The 20033-nt window shown below is 45.6% G+C and overlaps 1 protein-coding gene across 3 annotated transcripts in view; it reads left to right on the top strand.

Moving 5' to 3' along the window:
• The window catches only part of Atg2b (autophagy related 2B), a 70378-nt gene that overhangs the window by 43612 nt on the left and 6733 nt on the right, over positions 1 to 20033 (top strand). For all 3 annotated transcript variants that reach the window (XM_087553474.1, XM_087553475.1, NM_001427775.1), the window contains 16 exon segments: positions 1994 to 2100; positions 2542 to 2634; positions 3050 to 3120; positions 3529 to 3605; positions 4006 to 4176; positions 6068 to 6209; positions 7938 to 8140; positions 9131 to 9357; positions 9909 to 10017; positions 10592 to 10786; positions 11159 to 11260; positions 15434 to 15512; positions 16074 to 16278; positions 18376 to 18445; positions 19175 to 19257; positions 19810 to 19931. In XM_087553474.1, coding sequence (XP_087409600.1) covers positions 1994 to 2100; positions 2542 to 2634; positions 3050 to 3120; positions 3529 to 3605; positions 4006 to 4176; positions 6068 to 6209; positions 7938 to 8140; positions 9131 to 9357; positions 9909 to 10017; positions 10592 to 10786; positions 11159 to 11260; positions 15434 to 15512; positions 16074 to 16278; positions 18376 to 18445; positions 19175 to 19257; positions 19810 to 19931 — 2056 coding nt within the window.

Below are 20033 nucleotides of genomic sequence, written 5' to 3'. Positions count from 1 at the left end.
CTTTTTTTTTCTTTTTTTTTTTTTTTTTTTTTTTTTGGGGGGTTCTTTTTTTTGGAGCTGGGGACCGAACCCAGGGCCTTGCACTTCCTAGGCAAGCGCTCTACCACTGAGCTAAATCCCCAACCTGTCATGTCCTTTTAATAGCATTTACAAGTCACGACGCCCAGAAGGCAGGTGACTCTTTCCTCAAAATGCTGTCCCGATAGCTTCTCAGTGTCAGCATTGTTAGATCAGTCAAGAAAAGGAGTGCCTGTGGAATGCCGGGCCTGGAGGAGCAGCCAGTGGTACTGAGTGCTGAAAATCAGCAGCTCTTTTTTTTTTTTTTTAATTTATTTATTATATACAGTGTAGCTGTTTTCAGATACACCAAAGAAAGCAATAGATCTCATTACAGATGGTTGTGAACCACCATGTGGTTGCTGGGAATTGAACTCAGGACCTCTAGGAAGAGCAGTCAGTGCTCTTAACCTCTGAGCCATCTCTCCAGCCCAATCAGCAGCTCTTTAAAGGCCACAATGTCTGCAGGCTAGTAGTGTGGCTTTGCCCAGGTCATTTCATCAGCATTTTTGCAATTAGTATCCAGTTGAGTCCTCCATACAGAGTAGAGTTAGGGTTCAAAATATTCTCTTTTTGTCGTCCGCCTACCTCTCTACTTATTTTTTCTATGCTTGAGACTAAACCCAGGGCCTCACACATGCCAAGTGTTCTACTGCCCATGATAATACAAAGCCTTAGGAGCTGGAGAGATGGTTCAGCGGTTAAAAGCATTGACTGCTCTTCCAGAGGTCCTGAGTTCAAATCCCAGCAACCACCTGGTGGCTCACAACCATCTGTAATGAGATCTGTTCTCTTTTGATGTGTCTGAAGACAGCTACAGTGTACTTATATATAATAAATAGATAATACAAAGCCTTGCACTGGACCCCAGCAGCACAAAAATGCAGCAGACATCCAGGACATAGAGATAAGGAAGCTGAGGATTTCCCTGAAATTCCTATTTCCTTAACTCTACCTCCTGCGGAAACCAGAGTTTTGAAAAGTCATCTTCAACAAAGTTCCTTCCAAGAATTGTTTTGGACAATATGTCAATTGTATTATTACGCATAGTTTTAATTTAATAATATTAATTTCATTAGATAAGGCTTTCTCCCATCCGGGCACTAAGTACCAGCCAGTCCAGCCCTGTTTAGCTTCCAAAACTGGAGTAGATTGAGAGTGTTTAAAGTGGCATAAGATGGGGTGTCTAAGGTGTCTGGCATTCAGTTACTGGATGTGACTCTTCATTCCAATTCAGCAAGTACTTTAGCCTTGTAATTTGTGTTACTTCTGGGACACAGCATCAGGCTGTGGTGAGCACACACAGTAAGACACCAGGCTGTGGTAAGCACACACAGTAAGATACCAGGCTGTGGTAAGAACACACAGTAAGACACCAGGCTGTGGTGAGCACACACAGTAAGACATCAGGCTGTGGTGAGCACACACAGTAAGACATCAGGCTGTGGTGAGCACACACAGTAAGACATCAGGCTGTGGTGAGCACACACAGTAAGACATCAGGCTGTGGTAAGCACACACAGTAAGACACCAGGCTGTGGTAAGAACACACAGTAAGACATCAGGCTGTGGTAAGCACACACAGTAAGACATCAGGCTGTGGTGAGCACACACAGTAAGACATCAGGCTGTGGTGAGCACACACAGTAAGACACCAGGCTGTGGTGAGCACACACAGTAAGACACCAGGCTGTGGTAAGCACACACAGTAAGACATCAGGCTGTGGTGAGCACACACAGTAAGACGTTTGCTATAAGTAGGTCAGTGCATCTCTCCTCTTAACATCCCTGTCATGCACACACTTTCAAAATGAACTCCTTCAGAATGACAGTGTTTTCTCATAGCACCCTAAGTCACTCTGTTCCATACTTGTTAAATGTATTCTAACAAAATGTTATTTCTTGTAAAGCAGGTATTATGTTTTTGTGATTGTAGATTTTAAACTTCTTGAATATTGCTGATGAACCTGTCTTGGGATATAACCCTCCAACTTCATTTACAACCTTCCACGTCCATCTTTGGAGCTGTGCCCTTGACTACAGGTGAGACCAGGACAGTTTTATTGATAGCACTGATTTTAGAACCACCAAGCTAGGTTCATTTCTCGGGATCCATATCACCAAAGAGAAGAACCAACTGCCCCAGTTTGTCCTTTGGCTTCCACACACACACACACACCACACAGCCACACACACATATGTAAGTAAATAAAGTGTAATAAAAATTAACACATTGATTTTTGGATAAATAATTCTACCTGCTGTGGGGTCGCACTGTAGCTCCAATACTTACCAGGCTCAGGTAAGAAGACTGAAGATCCGAAGCCAGTCTGGGCTCCATAGTGAGATCCTGTCACAAAAAACCAGAATCCTAACAGGACAAAGCAGAGCCCTCCAGCAATCCCATAATTGTCTAGCTGAGTTGATCGTGTGTTCGGAAGTGCTGCAGCAGGCTGGTAACCTGTTGCTTGTGTTTGCTACCAGGCCCCTTCACCTGCCCATCCGATCCCTTCTCACTGTTGAGACGTTCAGCATCTCTAGCAGCGTCGCCTTGGACAAATCTTCCTCCACTCTCAGGTACCTGTGACTCACCCTGCAGCGGCTGCTATTCAAACACATCAGCTGGAGATACAGGGCTCCCTTACCCAAACTGACTTAGTCATGCTTCCTCAGGGCTCCTTCCTCAGGGCTGTGCTCCTCTGCTCCTCTTGCTGTCCATTTCCACTTTAGGGGAGGACTTTACCCCTAGACTCTCAGGTGGCTGTTTAGGCCCTTTGATTGCTTTCCTAGTACCAGACGTGTGTTATCTCTGAAATGGAAACCTTTAGACAGGGTTCTCAGAAGCCTAAATGACCGTGCTTTGGCACCTCCATGTCTTTTGGGCTACACAGGTTTACAGGTGAGGCACTGAGCGTGGTGTGGTGAGGTGCTGATGGCGCTGTGCTAGTCCTCGGAGCTCAGTTTTGCAGATGCTGTTTCTTCTCTTTCCCAGAATCATCATGGATGAGGCTGCTTTACACCTGTCGGACAAGTGTAACACCGTCGCTATAAACCTGAACAGAGGTGAGGTCAAGGCAAACTCGGGTCGATTACTGTTGCTGGAATGTGGGAATGCAGTAAAGCAGTTTTAGTAGGGAGTTGCTTTGGAAAGGTGGGCTCTTCCTAGGGAACTTTTAACAGATGCTGAAATGTGAAATATTTGCAACAACTTCAGGTTTCAGTTTGAGGTCGCAATGTGCTAATGGTGTTAGCTGTGTGTTTCTATACAGTCTAAATATCTATTTAATATTTAGTCACCTGTTGTAGCTGAAATTACGTGAGGTGTCAGATGAAGTCAGTGAGTCCAGCCTGGCTGCACCTCTCACACTACCAGTCCTGTGTGAGGGCCAGGCATGGACTTTAACAAAGGTTAGGTTTTGATTGGATAAGCAGTTTAAAAAACACTACAGTAAATATTGTATTAAATCTTAGATTATGTTCGTGTGATGGACATGGGACTTTTAGAGCTGACCATAACCGCAGTAAAATCAGATTCTGATGGAGAACAGGTCAGTTGTAATAAGTGGAAATTTTTATTTAATCCTATTTGGAAACTAGAATTAAGTACTTTTATGTGACAAGACGAATGAGTGTCTATTTTATTTTAGATTTATTTTCTCTGTGTGAATGCTTTGCCTACATGTATGTATGTGCACCAGATGTGTGCCTGCTACCTACAACCAGAAGAGGGCATCAGACAGACCCTGGAACTGGAGTTACAGACAGTTGTGAGCCATTGTGTGGCTGCTGGGAATTGTCTGGGCCTGTATAGGAGCATCAAGTACTCATAATGTCTGACTTATATCTCCAGCCCATGAATATATATTTTAGTTCCTGTGACCCTGTAGAGGACTTGGTGACTCTTGTCTAAAGCAAGTATTTGTCCTTTTCTCCCTGTGCCCTGCCCAGACTGAGCCCCGCTTTGAATTGCACTGCTCCAGTGATGTGGTCCACATCAGAACATGCTCAGACTCGTGCGCGGCGCTGATGAATCTTATTCAGTATGTCGCAAGTTACGGGGACTTACATGCCCCTCACAAAGCGGAGATGAAGCCTGCAGTCCCACAGCGAAAGCCCAAGGTACAGGGAAGGACCCATCCCACTGGACGTCATTCCGTGGCAGTGCTGAGTCTGTCTGCAGGGCGGTTCCCCAGGCACCTCTCTATGAGGCTGTTCTACTGCTCGTTCTTTGTTTTAGAACATTAATCTCAGCCGACATAATCCTTTTTTCGGATCTTGATTATTTTCATCTGTTCTTAGGGAAGAAAACAAGCTGTGGCAGAATGTTGCCAGCAGCTAGAGGGCAGACACTGCTGTCAGCAGGAAGACTGCCTTCTACAGTAGAGTCTTCCCTGTTCTCTGTGTACTCTACTCAGCTTCTTCCTGTGGACCTGCCTCTCCCTCCATTGCAGCCCAGTGAGGGGAGGCTGCAGGTGATCACCAGTGCTCACAGCTGGACTGCTGGGGTGTTTCCCTTGTTAGCAGGAGAAACAGCAGGTGTCCCTGTTTCAGTTTCAGGGTCACTGCTTGCTTATGATCAGTATCCCCTTTCTAATGTCCTGTGCCCAACTTGAATGGTGCCACATTGATTTTGGTGATTTTATTTGCAGTGCTGTTCTTTACAGTTTTTTCTGTGAGCAGAACCCTCAGTCTCCTCAGAGTTCTGTTAGCAAGGATCTGGCTGGCATTGTGAGCCTCGATAGGTCAACCTGCTCTCCTTTCTCTTCCTCCTGCTTCCATATAGTGAGGTGACCGAAGACACCCCTCTACTACCTGCTGTTACAGATGTTTTCCAGTTTGTGAAGACATTTTCAGCTTGTATCTTTCCATTTCTGAGCCATGCTCACATTTGGGGAGCACTGCCTGGGTTTAATGGATCTACAGTTAGGGACTAATGGTGTCGTGGTGGAGAAGGGCCTTGTGCATCCCCGTTCAGATTCCCTCCTGTTTATGTTCCCACTGCACTCAGGAGTCCAGGAGCGGAGGCCCTGACCTACAGGGGCAGCAGGAGGATTTGAGTGGATTTTCTCAGGGATCCCTGGCTGCACAGCAGGGTTTTAAGCATCCCGCACCCCTGCAGGACCCTGGCTGTGTGTCTGCTCCTGAGCTGCACTTGTGTGTATTGGATGTGCTGGCAGTGGGGTGATAATGGTGCACTAAAAGCTCACTGCTGGGCAGAAGGCAAACCGCGAGTGTGGACTGCTGCTGTGGTCTGCAGTGGGGTGGTCACAGGCAGCTCTCCTGCCCTCTGCTCTACTCCCCTGCCGAGTACTCAGTGGCTTCCCCATCTCCTCTGAAAAGAATATTCCTAGATGGTGTCTTAGTTAGGGTTTCCCTGCTGTGAAGAGACACCATGACCATGGCAAGTCTTATAAAGGAAAATGTTTAACTGGGTCTGGCTTACAGGTTCTGAGGTTTAGTCCCTTATCATCATGGTAGGAAGCATGGCAGTGTAGGCAGACATGGTGCTGGAGGAGCTGACAGTTTGACATCTTTTTTTCCTAACTTATTTTTATATAACATTCATTGGTGTTTTGCCTGCTCGTGCTATCTGTGTGAGCATGTCAGAAGTTCTGGAACTGGAGTGACAGACTGCTGTGAGCTGCCATGTGGTTGCTGGGAATTGAACCCAGGTCCTCTAGAAGAACAGTCAGGGCTCCTAACTGCTGAGCCAACTCTCCAGCCCTGTTTTCTAGACCTTGATCCAAAGGCAGCAGAAGGAGACGACATGGCACACCCTCCAACAAGGCCACGCCTCCTAATAGCACCATTCCTGATGGACATGCATTCAAACTTAGGAGTCTGTAGGGGCCATACCTACGCAAACCGCCACAGACTGGTTTTGTTTTGTTTGAGGAATGTCTTACTTTTCTCCCCAGGCTGGCTTTGTTTACCTGGATCCCTGTGGTCCTCTTGCCGCAGACAGGAGTGTGGTCGGCTTCACCTATGTCTAACTGTGTTTTGGTTGCAGGTGGATCCCAGCACTCGGTCACCCTCACGTGGTCCAGTGCTTCCTGAAGCAGAGCAGCAGCTTTTACGGGACCTGATGAGGGACGCCATGGAGGAGGCGGATCTGCAGCAGGCCTCTGCCCCTGTTGGGCCGCAGGCTAATGGTGAGGTCCTTTCCTGGGGCACTTAGGGTAGCACATGTCACATTATTAGTGCTCTCATACCATTTCCAGGAAGGAACTTAGTAAAGACTCATCTGGATCTGTGGATACACACTAGCTCATGTCTACTGTCCCCAGGAAGAACCATCCATCAGGAGATGGACACTACTGTGGAGGGATTGAGAAATGACACAAAAGGACTTCCAGATGTGTGGATTTGAAGTCTCAGGAGTCTAGCGAAAGCAGGCTAGCTGGCCGTGAAGGGGGTGCACCGTGGCAAGGTCATGGGTTTTGTCTGTACTAGAGTACAGGGGAAGGTGTGTGCGATGTGTACATGCCTGTCTATCTCAGGAAAGTCAGAAAAGCACGGAAGGACCAGATGAGTGAGGAGCCTTGAAAGCTGCATGGAAGCAGATGTCTAAAGCGCCCTATCCGTTCTTCTCATAGGGTGAACATAGTTTTTCTATGTTTCGTTTTGAGATAGGGTCTTTTTATATATAAACCCTGGCTGTCCTGGGACTTAGTAAGTGGATCTGGCTGACCTGGAGCTCCGAGATCCTCCCGCCTCCACCTCCTGAGTGCTGGAATTAGACACATGTACTGCAGTGCCTGGGAGGGAGCCTTGTTAGTTCTAAATTCTCTAAACCTTAATTTTCAAATTCTACTTGATGGAGCTGGAAATGGTGGTATGCGCCTATGAACCCAGTGTGCGGGAGAGTAAGGTAGTGTCAGGAACTCACGGACAGCTCTGGCTGTGTATAGTGAGTGTAAGGCCAGTCTGTGCTGAGCACATCTGAGAAGGTCCATGATTATAAAGCACTTTGCATTAAATGTTCCATTCATTGAATTTAGGGTAGATTTTAAGTAAGGATATGAACTAAGCTTCCAGCTTCCTGTGTACATTATAGCAGCTGTGGCTAGTAGGAAGGGACCCTGCTTGTATATTATAGACGAGTTTTCAGTAAGTACTGGACAGTGAGGGAGCCTGGCAGGCCAGGGCTGTTGGCAGTGTTCATCTCGGAGTCTTGGGGCCAAAGCACCAACTTACACATTTTTGTGTTCTTCCTCCTCCCCTGTCAGTATTTGATTGAATGAATAGAGAGAATGGATGACTCTAGTAAGTAGTATAAAATGTCCCAGTACAGATTTGTCTTCTGTGAATTTCATTTTAAAAGCTTCATGGGATCAACTGTCTCCATGGTTTCTGGAACCCAGAAATCAGCTCGGCCTTCCCTAAGCAGAGTCCTGGAGTTTGTGTTTGGGCGAGGGGCTGCTACCTATAATCTTTTTTCTTTCCCTTTGCAATTTTGCCCAAGGAGTTTCCAAGATTGAACTCTATGGACACTTTTCAGTTTCTTCCACCTGCAAGACAGAATCCCGGCCAAGTCAAATGCCAGTTAATGGGAGCCGACCATGGTTGGATGCTGAGCTTGTCTTGCACAGAGTAGCTGGGAAGGGGCTGTGCCCTTGTGACACTGTCATTTATTTTCCGAGTAGAGAACTTGAACTTGTCTACCAGTCACTTGTTTGCTGTTGTGGTATTTCTGCGTCTTGCCGAGGTGTTTGGGGGAGTTAGTTCAGCCCTCCCTAAGTCCCAGCTTCTCAGAGCCGTGGTAAGGAGGAGAGAGATGTGTTGTTATAAGAAGTATGTAAGGTGACATAGGTGAGAGAGCGCTCATGTACGGTGTCGGTGTCTCCGAGAGGGTCAGATGTTTCTGTCTTGCCATCTAGGTGTCCTGGATGAAAAGTCTCACACTCAGGAGCCGTGCTGCTCAGACCTCTTCCTATTCCCGGACGAGAGTGGGAATGCGTCCCAGGAGTCCAGCCCTGCCTACCCACCGCTTACTCCACACTTGATCGGTGACACGGTGACAGGGGCGACCGCTGAAAACGATGACTTCTGTATTCTTTTTGCACCAAAAGCAGCGGTCCAGGTAATAAACTGATAACACAGTTACAAATTAAATGGACCAAGGGCATTTCTCCCCACTTCAAAATGGCTTCATCTTGTAATTTCCATTAGTGCTGTGTGAATGGGTGTTGTACTACTTCTGCTGCACGTAGTTGAGAAAACGCTTTACACTTGCACGGTTTTCTACACAATTAGTGAAGTGCAGCCGCTGTATGTCAGAGCAGTGACAGGAAGTGGCCTACAGAACAGCTAGTGTAAACTCTCCAAGAATCGAAACGTCTGTGAAGACTGACTGGTTGAGATGAGTGTGCACGGAGCAGCCTAGTAGCACCCTTAGGTGACCGAGCCTGTGTAACAGGTTCTGAGAACTCTTTTTCAAATAAAAACAAACAGCTCAGGATAAGCCTGTAATTAGAAACATGATGACTTAATTAATGTGCAGTATGACTTTGAACAGTAATAGTAGAAACGCACACGCGCGCACACACACACACACACACACACACACACGCACGCACAATCTCTGTACTTTCATTATCAAATACTAGGATCTAAATTACAAACTTTAGAAATTATTCGTAAGGTTTTTTTTTTTTTTTTCTTTTCTTTTTTTCGGAGCTGGGGACCGAACCCAGGGTCTTGCGCTTGCTAGGCAAGCGCTCTACCACTGAGCTAAATCCCCAGCCCCTAGGTTATTTTTATAGAACAGATTTTACTTTAAGACCAATAAGTACAATATGTCATGTGATGATTAATGTCAGAAACTATTACCCAGGCTGGGTGTCGTGGTGCATGCCTGTAATTCCAGGCCTCGGAAGGCAGGAGAGTTGCTGCAAGTTCAAGGCACTAGTGAAAGCTATAGTGTGAGATCCCACGTCAAAGAAAATAAATAATTGCCCCATTTCACACACTGGAATTATTAAAAAGAAGGTAGACTCGGGGAAGCCCGTTGGTCCGTGAGACATATCAGTCATTGATGTGAGGGGAGAGTACTAGTGTTGGTGTGTTTCAGGAGAAGGAAGAAGAGCCGGTGATAAAGATCATGGTTGACGACGCCATTGTGATAAGAGATGACTATTTCAGTCTGCCCATCACGAGGACGGACAGCAGCAAAGCGCCACTGCACTTTCCCGTCCCTGCCATTCGATACGTTGTGAAAGAGGTCTCTCTGGTGTGGCATCTTTATGGAGGCAAGGACTTTGCAACAGCTCCTCCAACTTCCCCAGCTAAGAGTTACATGTAAGTTCATTCGATGCCGTATACCTGTCCATAGAAAAACACACGAAATGTAGCGTTTATTTTCATGTGAGTGAGTGTGTCGAATGGGGGCGTATGTTTGTGCCCCACACATGCAGTGCCTAGAGAGGCCAGAAGAGGGCGCTGGATCCTTTCCAGTAGTTGTTAGTAACCATGTGGGTGCTTTTGGAAGAGCAGTCAGTGCTCTTAGCCATCTTTTCAGCGCTGGACTTTATTTTAAGGATGAATAATGCTAATGTATGCAAACACATAGTTTAAATGTCATACCTAGAGTTGGCTGTGAAACCATTTGTACTTCTTTCTGATGTACTCACTAAAATACTGACTTAGAAGAGTCACTCAGCAAGCCAGGAGTAGCTGGGGTTACAGGCCTGTACCACCGGTTCTAGCTAAGTAATATTTGGTTTATAGTGCCATTTGTGGAAGAGTTCTGTAACGCTTTCTCTTTGTATTTTATTAATTTTTCTGGTATCATTTATTAAATTGAATATTCTTTTAACAAAGGTTTTTTTCTTCTTCTTTTCCATTTTTAGTAGTCCCCATAGTTCACCTTCCCAAACACCTACAAGGCATGGCCGTCACACGGTCTGTGGGGGCAAAGGAAGGAACCATGACTTTTTAATGGAAATACAATTAAGCAAGGTAAGATGGCGTTTGAAGGGGAGAATGGTGGGTGATCGTCCTATTATGCTCATGTATATGTGTGCCCTTCAGAGTAGGAAAGGGAAGGATCTTGTAGAAGTCTCCCTCCTTTTCTTTGATGCTTTGAGAAGCCTGGGGTGTTGTTGTCTTCCCAGGCCGCCCTTGGAGCAGGGGTTCCCGGAGTTCTTGTGGCCTTTGTAAGATGCAGGTTTCTGAGCTCTGCCCACCGTTTGCCTTTCTGTGGAGTCAGTTGAAGAACTCTGCTCTATTGAATTGTTGGTCTGGGAGGCCCACCTTTGGATTGCACCATGGAAAGTCCCTCTGAATATCTGGAGGCCATAGAGTCATAGCATTTACATTGATTTAACACCTAGCTTGACCAAGCTGCTCACAGCTTTAACATCAGATCCAGGGGACTCTATCCCTCTTTTGACCTCTGTAGGCAGGGCGTGCATATGGTACATAGACAAACTCAGCCACAAAAATATAAATCATAAAATCTCATTAAAAAAAAAACAGAGAAAGTCAAATTTAAGTGAAAGCCAAGATGGCTGTGTTGTTCTCATCTGTTAAGGTGAAGTTCCAGCATGAAGTCTACCCGCCATGTAAGCCTGAGTGTGAGTCCAGCCTCTTAGAGCACCCAGTCTCCAGGCAGGCATTCATCGTTCAGGACCTGGAAATCCGGGATCGGCTGGCCACCTCACAGATGAATAAGTTTCTGTACCTGTATTGCAGCAAAGACATGCCACGTAAAGCCCACTCCAACATGGTAAGAGGCCTTGACTCCACTCATCATTAGCTTTGGAAAAACATTTTTGTTTTTGTCTAACTGCTAGAGAATTGGAGTGGGGAGAATTCCCAGAAGTGGGTGGAAATGGGTTTTCTTTTTTTAATTTGAAAATTACTGTTAAATGTACTATTTCAAGTTTTGTGTTTAAGAGTTAACTTTGAAGATATGTCCCTAAGTATAATTGCCAGTGTCTCACACCTCAGGTGAGACAGCCGTGTGAGAATGGTTAGGGTTGCTGCCGGCCCTTCTTCACGCTTAGATGGGAATATGATTATTTACTATTTATTTATTTATTGTTTGAATGAGAACAGGTCATTATGTCTTGGGGAACTGTTGTTCTCTTTCTTGTAGTTGACAGTTAAAGCATTGCACGTGCGTCCGGAGTCTGGTCGGTCACCACAGGAATGCTGCTTGAGAGTGTCCCTGATGCCTCTGCGCCTCAACATCGACCAGGTTTGTGCAGCGGGAAGGTCGATGCATTGTGAGAGCGAGGAGTAACTGTGGTCACACTGGACTCTGTAAAAGTCACAGAGCCCAAGAAGACTTCTGGAGAGCTGGGGCAGAGTCATTTGTGAAGCTCGAAGTCTGGCCTTTTGTTGAGTAAATGCTATAGCACTGAGGATTCTTTCCACATGGGCGCCTGACTCAGGGATACATGAAGTTTAGAGACTTAACGACTCCCGGATAGGTTAAGTGTTGGAAGGGGTTGTGTCCGAGGCACAATGACAGAATAGTATGATTAGTAAAGAGGCCATAAACCAAATTTGTGGAAAGTTGTGAAGAAAACTCCTTTCTCGTGTTCAGGCAAACTTTCTATCAAATATCTGTGGGCTTTGCTTTAATGAGAAAGGCAGTGATACATGTATATTGGCATTAGCTGGGACGATGTACCGGAGACCTTAGCTGGTGTCTGGCATCATGTGCTGTAGAGCAGGGATATGCAGTAGTTGAGGATTAGCTAAGCAAGCAACGGCTGCAGAACACACATGCAGTTTTAAAACAGCACAACCTCTTGTTCAGCCTTTCATTGCTTTGGGTTCAGGTTGGCATATTTGTGGCTAGCATTATTCATTTGGCTAACTAATACTGATTTGATATTGTCACTTAAATAAAATGTGGATAATCTGCTGCAGGCAAGTGATAGGCATCTCACATATCAAGTGAAATGCTCATACTGTAAACAGAGGGCCACTCTGAGAGGATGTACGGTGGGCGTAAGAGGACATTGGGTTTGCACACAAGACTTGCAGGCTCTGAGCTGCTCAAACTTGAGTTGTTTGTTTTTAATTATGAGAATATATTTGATATGCATACTTTTACAGATTTATTTGTGTGTGTGTGTGTGTTTATGCGTGTGTGTGTGTGTGCACACGTGTGCAGGTGACTACAGAAGCCAGAAGAGGGCTTCAGATTCCCTGGAGCTGGAGGTGATTGTCACATAGTGGGTGCTGGGATCTGAATTTGGCTTCTCTGCGAGAGCAGCGAGTACTCTTGCCCACTGAGCCATCCTTCTAGTCCCTTGGTATCTATATTTTAGTTTATTCATGATGGCTTCCTAGAAATACAATGAAATATTTAGGAGGATGCTGATCTATGGAAATTCCTACCAAGAGAAGACTAGGTCAGAGTCATCTTTATCGCATGACCTCACCAATCTGAGCAGGCTCGGTCTCCTATAGTATTGATTACAGTTCTTCTGCAGAGCTATGAAGCGTAATTACTGTAAAGGAGAAGTGTTCATCTTAGAGACAACAGTGAAGGAAACAGAAACTGTGTGGTCACATTGAGGAAGGATGAGAAATGTCCCCCAAGACTATAAAGTAGTCCCCCAGCCCTGCCACAGCTGTGTAAGCCCCCTTCCTCACTTACGTGTTGAGGTATCACGCACGCCGTAATTGTGCAGGAGACCACATATCTATGTTTTCATTTCTCATGAACACAAGTAAGTTAATGAGTGATAACCCTGGCCCAGCCTCTTCCGTACAGCACACTGCTTCCTCCTGTGTTTAAAAGCTGCGTTGCTTTTGCAGTGAAGTACATGTCCTCCAAAGAGCACTTGGCCTGTAGCTAGGCAGTGAGTGACAAGCAGTGCAGGAATGGGTCCTGTTTGTGATGCTGAGGGCTGTGGAGTTGTGTAACTAGGCAGTGGAGAGGTAGGATGTCGGGGAAGCAGGACTTCCTGACTTCTCTCATTGTCCACTGAGCATCTGTGTGAGGAAGACAGAGTGCAGAGATCTGTTAGGAATCCCTGTCCCTACTCTGGACTAAAGACAGTCCTGTCTCCAAAGACCTCTCTGTGGTGGAGAGGTTAACAGAGCAGATGCACTCAGTCTGCCGTGGTGAACATAGCTCGTGGACACAGGCGTGGACACAGCCCTGCATTCCTGTGCAGAAGAGGGAGTTGGGAGATCATGGGGTGATCAGGAAGGGCTTTCTGGGGGCCGTGTTACTCCTCTGGCCTGTTCACCAGCTGTACGGGTTACAAGGGCCAGGTAGGTGAGGGCATCTGTGAAGGCACCAGGCCTTTGGGCCTGGGTGGGGGGCTGTCGGGTGCTCACCTAGGGCAGGGGAGGGCACGTGGAGCAGCACGTGTACATTTTCTTTAATATTGGCTATGATTCCTTCTGCAGAGCTATAAAGTACAATTCCTGTAAGGGCAAAATGTAAAAACTGTGAGGGGAATAGAAACTGTGCTCCCGTGGTATCATCCTGCGTCACAGAGTGTGTATAACATGTAATTCCTTAACCCCTTTTGTACTTCTTTTTCTTTTTTTAAAGATTTATTTATTATATATAAGTTCACTGTAGCTGCCGTCAGACACACCAGAAGAGGGCATCAGATCCCATTACAGATGGTTGAGAGCCACCATGTGGTTGCTGGGAATTGAACTCAGGACCCCTGGAAGAGCAGTCAGTGCTCCTAACCACTGAGCCATCTCTCCAGCCCCTTTCCCACCACCCTTTTTTTCCTTAACCCTTTAAGCCACACTGTACTGTTAGTGTGCTCTGTCACAGAACCTCAGGCTAGGTGTAAGTGTTTTACAGTCAAAGTTTAACACTGAATACTGAACCAAAGTCTCAAATGCTAAATGACTGCCAAGGTCTTCTCTATAACTGAGTGTAGAGCTCTGAAGTCTGCAGGGAGCCTGATGGACTTGTACAGCCGAGTACCTGCTCTGTCAACTGCAATGCCATGTCTTCTCTACCCCTTGTAGTCGGCCTTCCCCATCTTGAAATAGCCCTTGTGAAATTTGTTTATAAGTATTCATGGACATGTCTTTCATTTCTCTTTGGTAACTTGTATGCGTGCATATTTTTACATATGTATATATACATATAGTATGTATGTACATCTACATACATATCGTACATAAAAGCAGAACCTCTTGGTCATTTAGCTACTGCAGTCAGCTACTTACCTTCCCCCAGCACCAGTAAGAGTTGTGGTTGCTTCTCGTCCTGTGCAAACATGGTTCTGTCATCTTTCAGATTGTGTCGTATGTATGTTTCTGTGTCTTCATTGGGGTTCCTGATGGCTGCCGATGTGCATCCTTTCACACGCTGTGTTTTCTTTTGTGAGGTATCTGTGATTCACTGTTTTTATAGTGGGACATAAAGAAATAGGAAAAAGAGCATCGTAAAAAGCTAGGATTTCGGGGTTGGGGATTTGGCTCAGTGGCAGAGCGCTTGCCTAGCAAGCGCAAGGCCCTGGGTTCGGTCCCCAGCTCCGAAAAAAAGAAAAGAGAAAAAAAAAAAAAGCCAGGGTTTCTTGTGTCTTTAGTCTTCCCTTTTTCTTCAAAAACAAATCTAAACCTAATAATTTTCTTTTTTTGAAGTGTTGTAATTAAGACATTTACAACATTCAACTGTCACCATCTAGTAGTAAAGAACAGTATTTTATACTGTTAACATGTGATGCTGAGTATGATATAAACATGAAATAAGCGTGTATATAGTATAATTGTATGTACTCGTGCCTAGCATGACACAATCATGAACCCTCTGTGAACCTGCTCTATGCCTTAGTACCAGAATGTCCCATATTGGTGGACCTATCTCAGACCTCTAGGCACCATATTACAATATTGTCCTCTGTGTCATCTAAATATAAGTACATGGAATGGCAAGAAACCAAATTCTTGGAAATTGTGAGTCAGACTTTCAGTGTGAATCAACACTGTGACCCTGTGGCTCACAGCCATACTGTATTTGGTGTAAGTTAGAGTTTTTGATGGAGGGAAGGATAGGGAAGAGTGGGTTTCATATGGACAGTGCCCCTGAGTGCTGGGACTAAAGGCGCATATGTACACTACCATTCCTTGCCCAGGCTTGGCTGTTTGGTTTTTACTTTCTCTATTTTTGCAATGTTTGTATTGTAAATTTTTTCATAATTGTAAAAATATGAAGGGATGAGGTGTGTGTGTGTGTGTGTGTGTGTGTGTGTAGTGTGTGTGTGTGTGTGTGTGTGTGTGTAGTGTGTTTGTGTGTAGAACAAGAATGAGTGCTGTAGAGGCAGAGTGGCAGAAATGTCACTGAGAGGTGCAGTGACTGCTGTGTGAGGTGAATGATGAGGGCCGAGTCCTCAGATGCTATCCTGTCAGTTACAGTGACTTGTCTCCATTCCAGGACGCCTTGTTCTTCCTCAAGGATTTCTTCACAAGTCTTTCTTCAGAAGTGGAGCTTCTACTGACTCCAGATCCAGAAGGTACTTACCACACACAGTCTGAGGGTTCTGCTGCAAGTAGGAATTCTGACTTAGGGTAGGGTCACTTCCTTAGAAAGCCATTGTAATGTCACTCAGAAGGGAATCTAGTACCTGAAGCCACATAGTACTGGCTCAGCCGCTCGCCACTGTGGAGTGATGCTGTCTGAAGAGCCGTGGCCACCCAGCACCATCAGAGGACAGGACTGCACACTGCTAGGAAAAGCTCAGAGTTGATGTCCACGCTCAGTGTTTTTGGATGTGCACACTTCTCTCCTTTGGGAGGTTAGCTGTTGCTAAGTCAGGACTGGCTGTCGGTAGATTGATTGTAGTTGCTGTGCTGTTTTCCAGAATGTCCTTGCAGCTTCTCACTTGTAATGTGCATTCCATGTTCATTTGTGAGTCAGTACAGGTGCCGATGAGGCAGTAAGAGTGAAGGCAGCGCAGATGTTCCGTATAGGAGTGCTTCCTCAGTGTGTAATGTGTAGGATGCAGGCCGTCAGTGTTAACTACTGTGGTGCTGGAACGTAGCAGAGCTAATTTCAAAAGCCCCTGTGCTTTCAGTTACAAAGTCCCCTGGAGCTGATGTCACCTGCAGTTTGCCAAGGCATTTGAGTACCTCAAAGGAGCCAAATCTCGTGGTTTCTTTTCCTGGGCCAAAACAACCTTCGCCAAACCATAGTGCCAATTCAGCAGAGGGCAGTAATGGACTGGAGGAGGACCGCTCAGTTGAGGAAACTTCATTTAGTGACCAGCCTGTGTTTTTTAGGTAAGTGCATTTATTTTGCTAAGAAATGAAGTTCTCGTGGAGTTTTAGATGGTTCTGGAATGCGTGGGTGGGCTGACAAGCATGAGGTGATGTCAGTGTTCTTTCACATTGATGTATAAACTCGGCCTGCTGGTTGTGTAGCTGGGGGAAGTTCCTCTCCTGCTGCTGCCCCTTCAGGTCTCTATGTGGGTGTTTGTACCCTCATGAACACAGTGTGGTGTGTCTCCTCTTTCCTCTCCACATGCTGCTCTTTTCCCTGGTGCTGAGTCCCTCAGTGTGCTCCTCTCAGTCCCAGCCAGGTCTTCTTCCTGAGGCAGATGAGCATTCTGGGAAGCCCAGGCCCCCTGCACCGCTGCAGCTTGGCTGTGAGGCCAGCTGGCATCGCTCTGGACTCTTCCCCTTGGCCAGCCCGTCTTCTCTTTCTGCCTTTCCTCTTCCCTAGCCCTTGTTGGTAAGGCTAGAATCTTTATGGAAAGGGGAGAGTCAAAGAACCCCCCTTCTCTGTACCCCTCCTTCATTCCAGGACCTCCAGTTTCTCTGTTTCGAGAGAAGACCTTGGGAGTGGCCCAAGAGGGCATATTTGCAAGTGCCATCATGTTTTAAAGATGCTGTCTAGTGGTAATAGATGTAAAACGATGCTGTGTAGGAAGGGCAGGGAGGACCACAGATACCAGCTCTGCCGGGTCAGCACTTAATGTTAATGTTCTCCTCTGTTATTTCCCCGCAGAGATTCTCTTATTGCTTTAGGAAAATTTGTATCTCAGTGACAACTTCAAGTCTGATATTGTAGTAATCACATATAAATTGCCAATTTGTAATCATAATCCTGAAGCAAGCAGTGTGACACTTCGTGTGGAGACAGGTCACACTGTGTGGCCCAGGCTAGCCTCAAACTCAATCTTCCCTCCTTACTCTCAAGTAGCTGAGGATGCAGACATGTGCCATTCTTGATAATCTAACTGATGTAAGGCAGACCTGTGTGGTTTTACCTGTTTACTTAGGCAAATGTTGATTTTTTTTTTTATTCTTTGCTAGGTTATTTGAAATATGGACAGTATCTTATAGATTTCATTTATGTTCTGGAGGGTCCGGAGCCCTGAAGTGGTAATGAGTGGTAGTGTCTCAGTTACTCGCTCCACAGATATGAGCTAACGCCCCGAGCGTTAGAGTGGCCTGCGGGGATCAGGTAGCTGCCGAGCTAAGGTCCTGATGATCACCCATCTGCTCGCTGACTTTGCAGTGATGCCATAAGAGTCTTCCGCCTCCATCTGCAAGTGGCTGCTCCTGAGCACACATGATCAGTGTTCCGTCCTGTCCATGGGGAGGAGGTACTCTGTAGGGCAGAATCGTGTGTCAGGTTGTGAGCCCTCAGTTTGCAGTCAGCTTTGGAAGGCCGCTCACTGTATTGGCCATTTGCTCTCAGCGTATGTTCTAATTTCACCCCAGCACTGGTGCATTGCATCTGCCTCCAAGCATTAATTTGAACAGTTCTCACGAAGTGTGTGGAGCTAACCCTCCACACCTGTGGTGTTAGAACAGAGGCCAGGCCAGGGCCTGACTGCTCACATTGAACAGGGGTGGTCTTCTCGCCTTTTCTGACTGCTTTTTAAGTCTGAAGGTCACTTTTATTGTTTTGTCCTTTGTATGAGAATATGTAAACATTTTTCGTAAGGATAAACATTTAATAAACCAAGGAAAGTTTTTGGCAACAATATTTAAATACATTTAAACACAACAGAGAATATTTAAATAAATACTTTTTTTTTTTTTTTTTTGGTTCTTTTTTTCGGAGCTGGGGACCGAACCCAGGGCCTTGTGCTTCCTAGGCAAGCGCTCTACCACTGAGCTAAATCCCCAACCCCTTAAATAAATACTTAATAAACTAAGAAAAGGATTTTGTGACAACAGTTGAAAACAAAGAGAATTTATCTGTTTAGTCATGATTTTAAAACAAGGGGAACTAAAAGACATACTTTTTTATTAAGGACATAAGATGTGCTTATAATGTATTTTGTGGTTTTGTTTTTATTTTTAATAAATTAGGTCTAATTTCATGGTCAATAATTTGAATGTAAATAATTCCTCTTGTTCCCCCAGAGAATTCAGATTCACGGCAGAAGTTCCTATCCGGCTTGACTATCACGGCAAACATGTGTCCATGGATCAGGTGTGGAAACTCTGCATGGATATATAGTGTATAAATTATCTTTTAAAATTATATTTATTTATTATAGAGGGAGTGAGCACATGAGGCAGGGAGGTACTTATGTGGAGGGTGGATGAGAGCTGAGTCTCCTTCACTGCATAGGGCCCAGGGATTGAACTCAGGTCGGCAGGCTTGGTGTCAAGTACCTTCATCCTCTGAGCCCCTCCCCCCACCTCAGCAATTCAGTAAAAAAAAGTACCAGACGGGGCTGGAGAGATGGCTCAGTGGTTAAGAGCACCCGACTGCTCTTCCAGAGGTCATGAGTTCAATTCCCAGCAACCACATGGTGGCTCAACCATCTGTAAAGAGATCAGATGCCCTCTTCTGATGTATCTGAAGACAGCTACAGTGTACTTCTATATAATAAATAAATAAATCTTAAAAAAAAAAAAAAAAAGTACCAGACGGACTTGGTGCTGTCATAGTTTATATACGTGTTGTGTGTTTTGACACAAAGTACAATACCTTTACTTGCTTTTAAAATAAATGCTAAGTACTGTGAGTGAAATTTCATACATGTTGATCATTAACTGATATAATGGGTTGTACCATATAAGATACTTTTTCTATAAATATCGCAAGTGTTTATCTTCATTAAAGAGTGTTGCTTAAACTTACCCTAGTAACGGCTATGGAAATGTTGGGTCTCTCCCTTGTGTATGGACTGATTGCCCATTCTTTCTGCCTCAGGGTACATTGGCTGGGATTTTGATCGGCCTGGCCCAGCTGAACTGTTCGGAGCTAAAGCTGAAGAGGCTCTTCTATCGGCACGGGTGAGTGCACAGACCTGCTGAGACGTGAGGGGAGGGCACTGAAGCTAGGGTAGCCATAGTGGAGTTTCTCACAGGCAAGAGTACTTGCTTATGCGTCTGTAGGATGCTCAGGATCAGAGCACTGTCCGATCAGGGCCAGTGTTGACTTTGAGGAGCAGAGTTATTTTGGGAGAGTGTCTGCTGCTTAGGGTGTCTCAGATGACTCACTGAGGTTGTAAATCAACTCGTTCAGAATGCAGGTACACAGGTTTGGTTGTGATTGGTCAGGCTAGCCTGTGCTGGGCCGTGGGCGATGGAGGGCTAAGCACAGTGGGAGACAGTCACGCATATGCACCCTTCCAAGCTTTATAGGTGTCTCCATCTGTCTCTCCATCGTACCCACTGCCTTCTGACTGACCCACGGTGATTGAGACTGGGAAATTAGTAGCTGATTTATATCTCTCTGTGGTGGAGAAACACTTAGCTGGTTTTGGAGCATCTCTTGTAAACAGAGGCAGTCCTGACTTTCTCTGCACCTTTATTTTTCCCTGAACTGACAGCCATTTGCTCTAGTTTGCTAGGTATTGACAAGTTGTTCTCATATGCAATCACCGAATGGCTCAGCGACATTAAGAAGAACCAACTACCAGGAATCCTGGGAGGCGTTGGCCCTATGCATTCACTGGTTCAATTAGGTGGGTTACCTTCAGAGTCTATGTGAAGAACATTTTTCTATGAAACCTACATGCATATTAATATGCACATAAAACTTTGCCTCTAGTTTCAGGGTCAGAATC

This window comes from Rattus norvegicus, chromosome 6 (assembly GCF_021556685.1).
Source record: "Rattus norvegicus strain SHRSP/BbbUtx chromosome 6, alternate assembly SHRSP_T2T, whole genome shotgun sequence".
Classification (NCBI taxonomy): domain Eukaryota; kingdom Metazoa; phylum Chordata; class Mammalia; order Rodentia; family Muridae; genus Rattus; species Rattus norvegicus.
The sequence above is the reverse complement of the archived record's forward strand: the minus strand, read 5'-3'. Positions and strand labels throughout refer to the sequence as shown.